This window comes from Notothenia coriiceps, unplaced genomic scaffold (assembly GCF_000735185.1).
Source record: "Notothenia coriiceps isolate Sejong01 unplaced genomic scaffold, NC01 NC01_scaffold00003175, whole genome shotgun sequence".
Taxonomy (NCBI): domain Eukaryota; kingdom Metazoa; phylum Chordata; class Actinopteri; order Perciformes; family Nototheniidae; genus Notothenia; species Notothenia coriiceps.
Window position 1 is genome coordinate 1 of NW_011335876.1, and position 10,819 is coordinate 10,819.

The 10,819-nt window shown below is 38.6% G+C and overlaps 1 protein-coding gene across 1 annotated transcript; it reads right to left on the minus strand.

Annotated features, from left to right (window-relative positions):
* Nucleotides 1–331: 331 nt before the first annotated feature.
* On the minus strand, nucleotides 332–9,816 carry LOC104941121 (astrotactin-1-like; the record flags this gene model as incomplete). Its single annotated transcript, XM_010766167.1, has 3 exons — nucleotides 9,812–9,816; nucleotides 1,388–1,399; nucleotides 332–588 (listed from the first exon to the last, which is right to left on the minus strand). A coding segment is annotated over exon 3 (251 nt), but the record flags the coding sequence as incomplete, so codon positions are not given.
* Nucleotides 9,817–10,819: the final 1,003 nt, after the last annotated feature.

Consider the following 10,819-nt stretch of genomic DNA (forward strand, 5'->3'; position numbering starts at 1 on the left):
TAATTGGTATTTCACAACTTAAGCTAAATAATTTTGACTCAACTAACTAAGGCATCACAAGCGCCTAATAGCTTGATGAAGCCATACATACTTCAAAGAGTGACAGGATGTACTTATGATAGGTTGTTTTATAATATGAATACTCTAAACTCAATGCAGACTACTGCAATTAAAAGTGTGCTGGTTAAATGATATCAGCTAGCCTTAAGTAGTGCATTTAAAACAGTTCCAAACTCCTGAACACACTCTGTTTATTTACAGCGACTGCAGATGCTTATTTTTAGAGAGTAACCGTTTCAGAATATGTCCCCCCCCTTCCACCGATCCCTACTTGTACCCATCCAAAATCGGAGTCTCCCGGATGCTGAGGGTACCGCTGGAGTTGGGCCCCTGACCCCGGGAGTTCCTCAGGCTCTCGCGGGCCTGGCCCCCCATCAGCACCGAGGGGATATAGTGGATCTCATTAGCCGCCTCAGCACTGGCACTCTTCTGGGGCTGGGGGATGCGGCGGCGCTTGCACCAGCGCCGGCGGGTGTAGAGGATCAGGACGAGGCACAGGATGGACAGCAGAAGGGCGATCATCCCGCCCTGAGGGGAGGAGGGTGACATTTGGAGCAGAGACAGAAACAAAAGGGGAGAAAAGAGAGGGAAAAAGAGCAGAGAAAGAAAAGAGAGTCAAAGGGGAGAACAGATCCAGAGAATCTTGCCAAGTCGAATATGGATCAAAGTCAAAGCTGTAATGCCAACGGCACATTTATATATAAAAAAAAAAAAGGTTAGAGATGCAATTTAGTGCATAAAACCTTCAGTGTTTTTAAATGACAGCAGCTACTGAAGGGTTGTTTCACCTTGAAACAAAGTACAGTGAAGTTCAGAACACTGATCCAGACTGATTCTTAATAATTGAATTCCATGTGGGATAAAGGCAAGGGTCGGCCGTTATAAAGCATATCCCTATTGAAAGTACTGAGGTCAATGGAGCAGTTTGAAACATGTTTCATTTAATGTCTTGACTTTGTTGCCAAAGGTTAGATAGGAAGGTCAACACCATGCTCAAGTCTGTGGGACAAATACTGTGTGTAGCTAAAGACAGCAGCTGATTAGCTTAGCTTAGCTTGGCACAAGAGTTGGAAACAGGTGTAAACTAAACTGTTCCATGTAAAAGACCAGACCCCAGGCAGCATTCTCATCTGTTTGTAATTACTGGTGTCATTTTCTGGTTGCTAACAAACGCCATTGTAAAACATAACACTGATGTTCCGCTGCAACGGTGGTGGACTCATCAGAACAGAGTGGGTGAGCTGACCAATCAGAGCACAGTGGGCTCCTAGGAGGGGGGGGCAGGAGCTCCAACAAGGCGTGTAGGACAGAGAGTGAATACACATACTATACAGAGATGCTGTATGAGAAACCAATGTGAGTTTGGAACATTGAACCATGTAAATCTATTCTAGTATTCCTCAACAATGGAATTATGATCAGTAGAAATGGCCATGATATGGGACCTTTAAGATACGATAAAATAAGATAATACAGACCTTTATTAATCCCCTCGGGGTTTAAAGCAGCAACAGAATTAGAGCGAAAAGCAGTACAGTACAGATTCACACAAGGAAAATTAAAGATACAATTAAAATGATATAAGTAACTGGTAAAACAAGAAATGAATTAAATGAACATACATATTTGAGTCTGGATTGTAAAATATATATACATACTTTAATATATGACTGATGATTCAAGTGGTAATTGTACTGTTAAGCTTTGATGTCTTTCACAAATAAGTTTAAAAAACCTTGACGTTAGACCGTTGTCTTTCTGAACTAAGAAGAAAGTCAGAGGGAAAACAGATCTACTCGCAGCCTGTGAAAATATGGGAAAAGTCTCTTGTGACTTTGACTATCAGCTCATACGCAGGAAACACTGATACCAGACGACTGGGCCAGGTCACATGACCACATTCATTTTGCTCATTTTAGCTCTGATTTAAATGACTTATGAACCTGTTTCCGGAGAGGAGTGATGCTGCAGCATACACACTAGCACCTGTGGGTGTTGAGGATCTGGCGTGGGAACAAGATGGACAGATGAAGGGCGTCGAGCCTGCCCTGAGGACAGGTTAGCAGCGGGGACACAGACAGAATCATCCAGAAACCGGAGAGGAAATGAGACAACGAGAGGGGAGAGAGTCAAAGAGGGAGCGAGAAAGGCGAGAACAGTGTCAGAGAATGTTGCCAAGAAGCAGGATATGGATCAAAGTCAAGGCAATTTTAAAGCACACAGCCTGTGGAAACGCAAGGGAAAGACAGCAATTCTCAGTTTGAATATAAGACCATATCTCTCCTTTGAAATAAAGAAAAAGAGAACAGTTTTCTTGGCAGTTTTATACTACTTTTTCTTTTTATCTAGCCCCATTATTTGCATTTTTAAGGTTACTCAAAGTGATATTTTAGAAAGAGTGACAGCAGAGATAACATGCGGACATGATTGTAACTTGAACCCGTAAGGTTACATGTGCAGTATGTGCAATTTACTACCTCGCCATGCTGAATCTGATGCTACCCAGCTGGGAACTCAAAATCAGATACGTTGTGCAATTTGGAAAATGTCAAAAAGAGTTATGAAAATGTCACGGTGACAGCACAAAGCGAGAGAAGACAGCAGCAATTTGCCACTGGAAAAGGGTTTAAAAGAAATAGTGAGTGCCTCTCAGTCCAAAAATCAAGCTGTCATTTAAAGTAAGAAACATAAATGAATATGTGTTTATGACTTCCTGCCTCTACTCAAATTATCAACCCTTTTTATGTGATTTGAGAGGTACAAGGCACAAGGATTATGGGAAAAATATAATTTGCCAATTTCATTTAAGCAATGGTGTGAGCAAAACAACAGTATTATAACAAATCTTAGTGGAAACTGATTTAAAAATGATAGAATGTGCAGTTAAGAGCAGATAGGCACAAATGAAAAATGATTTTAATCAGTCATTTGCATAAAAAAGAAAATCACTTTTCAAACATTTTAGGAATTCTGAGTCTGAATGGAAAAAAGCTGGGTTGCTCATGTTAACTTAAATTGGCAAAAGTGGAGCTTATTAGCATAAATGGTTTGCTCAATATGCATAGTCAAGGACATTAACAAATGACACCATGGTACGGACCTACTTCTGCACTAAATCTGCAGGAACAGTGGTCAAAAAGGAGAGCAGAGTCATTTGGTTTGTAGTGATTACATTTTCAGCACTTTGAAAGTCACTGATGAAGTTCTCCATTCAAATGAAACAGCGACTACACTATGGTATCTACAGGACATGACACAATTAAAAAAATTTTTAAAGAATACTGAATATGGGCTGTATAGATATACATTTTTCTTCAATCATTAACACACTGAAGGTTAGCTTAATCAAGTATGTGTTAAGTTTTCATTAACGCACTTAATGCCGTTTTATTAACAATGGATCACATGTATTAGCATACAGGCATACTTTTCACCTGACTTTATTCTAAACAACTGAAACAAAGTTGGAAGGAGTGTAAATATTGACAGATTGCCAGCAAAAGGACAAAACAAAACATATCAAGCAGACATTGAACAAAATTAGCTAGCAATTGATCATATGCTAACTTGTCAGGGACATACACTAAAGAAGGCCATCCCATATCAAATGTATGTGTTGTTGTTAAGTTCTACACCTAAATAGCAAAGAAAAAACCTATAACCTATAATTAAATATGATGTCATGCTAGGCTGTGAAAATAAGTTTTGCTCAATCAATTTATTATAATTTAAAAATCAATTCAGGGACCATAGAAGATTTTTACCCCTTCCTTCTCTAAAGTGACTCAAGTTCAAAGTCACTTCGATCTAGGCAGCATCCTCCCATGTGTTGTATATTTCATTCTTTGACACCGCCACAAACAATGAAAATCCAGGTATTAATTTCACTGGCTGTCACCTAAGATGTATAGTTGTGTATTTTACTCCCATTGTCTGTGAAATAAAGAGGGATTCAAAGCATGCAATCCGCACTTGCTGGGTTGCAGTTACTTGTGAGTGAAATATAATGCTCCCTGTGTAGTCATCGGCATTGATTAAAAGTGAAAAAAAAAAAAGGGAAATGTGTCTGAAAAGCATCCGTCGTCGACAGTCAAGGGGAAAGGGAGAGGGATGCTAGAGCACTGATCTGTCTGGGGGGGGGGGGCAATGGATGTGGTTGTAGGGGTATCACAGAGGTGGATGGCTCCCTTGATTTAAATACATTTGAGTTTGTACAATCAGGCGTTAAATTGCTTTTTATGTTCCACTCAAACAGGCAGGACTTCCTATCTACTTACTTTAGCTTTTTCTTATGACACATGTTTAAATCCATTGGTATTTTTTGTTTATATACTTTTGTGTCAGAGAGTGGATAGAAATTGTTTTTTATAATCTTGTAAAATAAATAGAATAGTTATGAAGCATGTTTTTACCAAATCCAATTATATTTTTTTAAAGAGGCCCAATGCTTTTTGTCCTTTTCCTTTTTGTATAGTGTGTTACGGTATACAGGTTTGTGTGCATGTAAAGCTTAGGCTAAGAATCCAAAAGTTCCCTCCAGAGGGAGTTTCTCTCCCTCTCACTCTCCCCCCGCCCTACCAACCCTTCATTGGACTCCTTTGATTACTTCCTGAAAATAATGACATCACTATGTAACACTCACTGGTCTATTGGGTAGCTCCCCAACACATTGTACATGGTGGGTTAAGGAGCAGTACATCTCTAAACTGTTGACCAATCACAACATTGCTGGCCAGCTAACCAATCGGAGCAGACTAGGATCTGGTTTCAGACAGAGGGTGAAAAGAGGTGCTGCAGCACAGGCAGTATGAGAACAATAAAGAGCTTTATGAACATTAAACCATGTAAACATGTCACAGTAGAGGCACAAAATACAAATATCAAGCTGAAAATGAGCATAAAAGGGCCATTTTATTACAAAAGACATTTGTTGTGTGTTCTTGTTGATACAAATCTTGTTAAATGTAGAGCATAGTTAAGGAATGTTAAAATGTAATAACTAAGCATAACTTTTAAAGTGTATATTCAATTTCAAGCAGCACTATTGTTTCATTCATCCCTGCCTTGACTAGAACAAGATGTCAAATGTCAAGTACCTCAAATGGCTCTCAATCAAATCTTCCTCAGTGACAAATGTAATTCAAACCCATCAACCTGCATTAGCGGTGATGCGTGGAGGGGGCTAATACAGAGCAAATGGAAAAAACTGTTTAATGTCAGGCATTACTTGGAATCAAAGTGAGGACTAAGTGGACTGTGTCCTCTTATAGAGCCAATAAAACCAAACATCGGAGCATGCCAGCGCTCCAGACCCATAATCCACTTACTAACGGATGAGGATGATGTTATAATGGCACTGGTGCTTCTTATGACTTACACTCCTGTCATGTAAGTCCTGAATGGAAGAGAGAAGACATGGCCTTTCTCAGTGGGACAGACCAGGCATGGTATTAGAGCCGAGCTATCAATCTGTCACTTAGTCTCAGGATGTGAGGCACTTGGACGCAGCGAGTCGGAAAGATTGGGACTATCTGACAGCTACAAGATAGCAAAAGGAAGTTTCTGGATTCGAATATAATCATGTTTATCGTAGCCAAAGGGTCGATGATTAGATTTGATAGCAAGTTACAATATTAATGATAGAAATTGACAGTTTTAATGTATGGAATTACCTCATGCATTTCTTATATATGTCTATGCTGTCTAAGACCTATATTAAATACTTGCAAGGAAATTAAAGGAATCTTGATTATTAACAATATACTTTATGATCTAGATCTGATTTTGACATTGGACTGATGTGAAAGTCACAACCCCATTTCCCAAACGTCACACAGGGTTTTCTTTACTGGAAAATTAGTATTAATGACAGAACGGGTTTGAATCATTTGATTCAATTTGGTTTGTTTCATAAAAGCTAATAAGGCATGAAGCCATGATAGCACTTGAGCCTTTGTGGTGAGAATACATTAATTTAAGACCATGTAAACTCTTATTCTGTTTCAAAAGCTGAAAACATATTAGCTTTCTTACGAGTTTGCCCTAATGTAGTTCATCATTACAGGGTTGTGCTGCTTTTAAAGCCTTATGTTAAATGTTCTATCAGATTATACTTAAGCAGCTTTTATATTATTCTGATTGCATACATTATTGTGTGTTAAAAAATAAAACAGCCCAGGAGGCAGACTATGTGAAGTCATTTACCCGCAGAGCTGGAACAAACGTATACTTTGGCACTTAAGGGAGGATGCACGGGTGAAGTTCAGGGACGTTCACATCCTAGAGGAACGGTAATGATGGTTGGTTTTCTTAGCCATAACAATCGTATGCGCATACATGACATTTGAATATACTGTGTGTTCTGAAAAGTATTATTTCCTGCATCAGCGTGTCCTGGTTGGGTCTGTTGTGAGCCAACAGGGCTGATGTGTGTAATTTTGACACAATCTTTTGTGATTTCTCTGGAGGGCACCACAGTAAAAAACGTTCAAACTAAGCACTTAAAAATAGTATTATAGATCCTCAAATGCTTTCGTTAACATTCGATAGGATCAGTTTTAACTCATCTTTAGTCTGTACTTACTAAGGTCATTGCAATTTCGGTCGCACCCAGGAAACACAATTTTGAGAGTCTGCATGACTTATTTATGGTTTAAAACCAAGAAAGTTTAAGCTAGCCAGCACAAATAAAATAGCTTTTTTTTAAGAAGGGGAGCAGAATACAGAGCTTGCCCCCAAATTGTGACTCTTGACAAACAGTTGAAATGTTGTGTACCATTACAACCCTAACAGGAAAACAAAACCTTGGTCCTTTCAAATACAGCTGTAATGCCACATACTATTAGATATACCTTTGTTTTACCTCGTAGTTCATCCGTCTGCCACTAACTACCTGTGAAGCACAAGCCCTGGCAACGTTTCAATGCATAGAGTGACCCAGCTATTGGCCATACTGACATTAAGGTCTTAAAAAAGAGTGTCGCGGGTGTAATGAATAGACCAGTTAACAGAATAATCCTGGTAACCTGTGATAGACTGTTCACAACTTGGCATACAAGTGTCTGAAAAGCTTGGTCCCCAGGTGATTTCTCATTCTTACAGCAACCATAAGAAGGGTATTTCTACAGGGGAGGAAATAATGATCCTAGTAGTATTAGTGGGAATCGTGTTGCAGCCATATTTTAGCTGACATCAAATGTACCTGAAACACTGAAGGTGTGTTAAAGATCAAACGTAGGAAGATCTAACCATAAGGTCTGAATTATTCAAGCAGGCTTTCGATATCAGCCAGGTTACTGATGACAAGTACATTATTATTATTATAGTTATAATAATCTGAAACCCCAAATTGCCACGAAAAAAAAGAAAAAAATTATAGAAAAGAGGAAACCGGTAAGTAATACAAGTCTTGAAGGGTTCAGATGAGATAAATGTAAATTAATACATTACAAAGCAATAAATAACACTACAATATATTATAATATCTAACATTACACTTCAATAAGAACTTTTGAGTTATAATGCCACTAATCGCACTGCCTGATGCCTTAACACAATTCCTTCAGGGATTAAGCAAACAACATTTATTTAGGGAACAAGACAAGGGTAGTCTGTTGATGTGTGCTATGTTTATTTTATGTTTGTGTAAAGTGTGGGGGGGTGTGCATGTGTTTGCTCTGTGTTCTGGGGTGAAGTGGGTGCATGGATTTAAAAAGGGTGATGTGGCGGGAAGAAAACCAAACTGATCAAACAAGGGGTAATGCAAATACTCAGCATACAATGGAGGCAAAGCAAATGTCTATCGTCACATGGTATAATCTTTGAAAATGCTGACCTTTGAAATTACAGGTTTGTAATGAGCCAAACAACATTTCAAACATATCTAATTGTTATCCCCTTAACTGTTTTTAGTGATAAAGGGAATATTTAATAAATATACACTATGTAGAGCAATGTGCGGAAGAATTTATTTATTGAAATCAAAATGAGAACAAGAGGTCCTGGTTGCTGCTGCATCCCAATATTACGATATATTTACGTCATTTCAAGAACAAAAAAATAATGTTAAAGTACCCACGTTTCGCAGTCCTTGTCACGCGCGTCTTTTGTTTTTGTTCATCGTGAACAGCACTCAAGTTGTTCTAATGGTTTCTAATGATATTTGGATTGTGTCCTACATTATCTTGCCTGTATCGATTTGCTACAGAAGGAAGGATTGTACCGGACTAAACCAGCCTATGAAGCAATACAAATACTAATGTTCACAGCGGCAAACAGTCTGCTTTTGTCATGACTGAAGTCTCTCTGCTGCTAAAATGTTCTTTTCTTGACTATTCCTCGAATGTTAAAAAGACATACAGCTATAATTATTTTTTACCTAATATATTTACAAGTTTGTCTTATATTCTAAACAGTTCCATATTGGTTGATGAAGTATTGATTGTAGCCTTCACATGTGATTTACATGAATTATTAACACCAAGTATCCCTTTTATGCTATAACATACCTTATCAATCCATAACTGTGTACTATATTGTATATTAAGAATGTTTTAGCATGAGTATGTGTATTCGTTCATCATATATTCAATATCAGAGGGCTGAATGTTCAACTATAGTAATAGCGACTATTGTTCCCAAAGTATCAGCAGCACAAATCCAAAACTAATTTCTATGCTTGTTCAGGTGAGACTAATTCATTTGTTGGCAGGGAATGGGAAGCAGCAATTCATTTCCCTACACATTCTCAGAAAATGTGAAATATGCGTTAGAATGCAAGGGAAATAATAGCTTATGAGCTCTGTGTGAAACCCTATGATATTCAATTGCTGCTAGAGGAGGGAATCCTGACGGTTGGGACAAGATGTTCTGTTTCATCTGGACACGAAGAACAGAAGGTCATGTGCATTTCAAAGGAGCTTACATTATATGTCATGCATAGGATCATTGTCAAGCGACTGCTAATTATTCTGTTCATCATCTGTTAAGACAGATAGGAAGGGCAGAAGTGCGTCAGACTTTGTGTCAAAAGGTGGCAGAAAAAAATATATGGCTTTTTTATTCTATATTGACATGAGTGGCCATGCACTAAAACCTTATCAGGAACCTATGGCAGCAGCTGGAAGTTGAAATAAAATAAACATGAAAGGAGAAACATTTGTACTGCCACAGCAAATGCTGTTCTTTCTGTCATTCAGTGTTTCTCTGTAAAATAAATGAATTTGAATCCTTTCAAAGTGATACATTTTTCTTTAGTATAAAGCCAATGCCATGTCATGTACGTTTTTAAAGGAAAAATAAAACATCCACACAGTATGTTAACATGTCTTCAACTGTGAAAGTCAGATTGTCTGAAAGCACGCCATCTGCTTTTAAAGACAACGACCCTCGCTTCAATCCCAACACAGAGGAAACGATGTGATGCTGACGCCATATTAAGTCAGACTTACTTTCCCCGCGGGCTCACTGAGACACAGCGTGATGTGCAACACAGACACAAGAGTTGAAGAAACACAGTCATAGAAAAATGTTCTGGTGCATCCCTGACATCATGGCTTGTTAGTTTGGTCCTGTGTCCAAACTGTTCTTTTTCAGTAGACTCTGATGGCCCATTAGAGCTCCATACTGTAGAGCGTACAATACATGTGGATTACATGAAAGATTGGAGGGTGGGGGCACAGTGAAACAAAATAGTTAGCTTGGCAAAAAAAAAGGCATGGTGAAGACTTAAAGCTGCATTACTCAACAACACTGCAGGCTGCAAAAAAGCTGAAAGCACAGCAAATTCATATTAACAAGTGTTTAATGTGAACGTCTTGATTAGTTTCAGTCTGTGGCTCTAAGTATGGCTTTATTGTTTTGTGTTTTACATTTGTTTTATGAACTATCGATTTTGTCTAAATGCATATACAAGTGATGTACAGCACTTTGGTCAACTCTGTTTTTAAATGTGCTATATAAAGACAGTTGGACTGGATACATGTATTTGCCTTTCTGTCGACGTATTTAAAGCAATTTTTACTCTAAAGACAAATGTCTTATAGCTGATAAATGCTCCGGTTTGAGAAGACATGACACTGCACTGCTAAGCATGTCGAGTAAAGAGTGTACCAACATTCCCTATAAGTAGGAGGGATACAATTTGGAGGAGTAAATGTTAACTGCTCCTGGAACTGCTAATGTTTTGATTAATTTACATGTGGACTAGCTTGGATAGACTTTCAATCAATCATGTATTAATGACCACACAATTGTGGTCGATGGCATTTGCTTTCCGTACAGCAAGGTAGTGTTCATCCCCTAAAATGTAGACGAATATCATCTTACATTAGACACCTAACGTAGACAACAGACATTATTCACAAATTGCCATAATGAGTAATATTCAATCTATTGATCTAAATTCTCCCACACCACGCCGCTCCTCCGCTTCCTTCACTGGCTTCCAGTAACTGCTAGAATCCACTTAAAGACACTGGTACTTGCGTACCATGCTGCGAATGGATCTGGCCCTTCCTACATCCAGGACATGGTTAAACTGTACACCCCAGCACGTGCACTGTGAGGGGGACCCAAGTTCCCATCAGCAAAAACACGTGGGTTTGCTATCCTGGCTCCAAAATGGTGGAATGAGCTCCCCATTGAAATCAGGACAGCAGATAGCTTGCACATCTTCCGGTGCAGACTGAAAACTTATTTCTTTCGACTCCACTTCGATCGATATAATTACTTACAAAGAACTGCTAACTGAGCACTTATA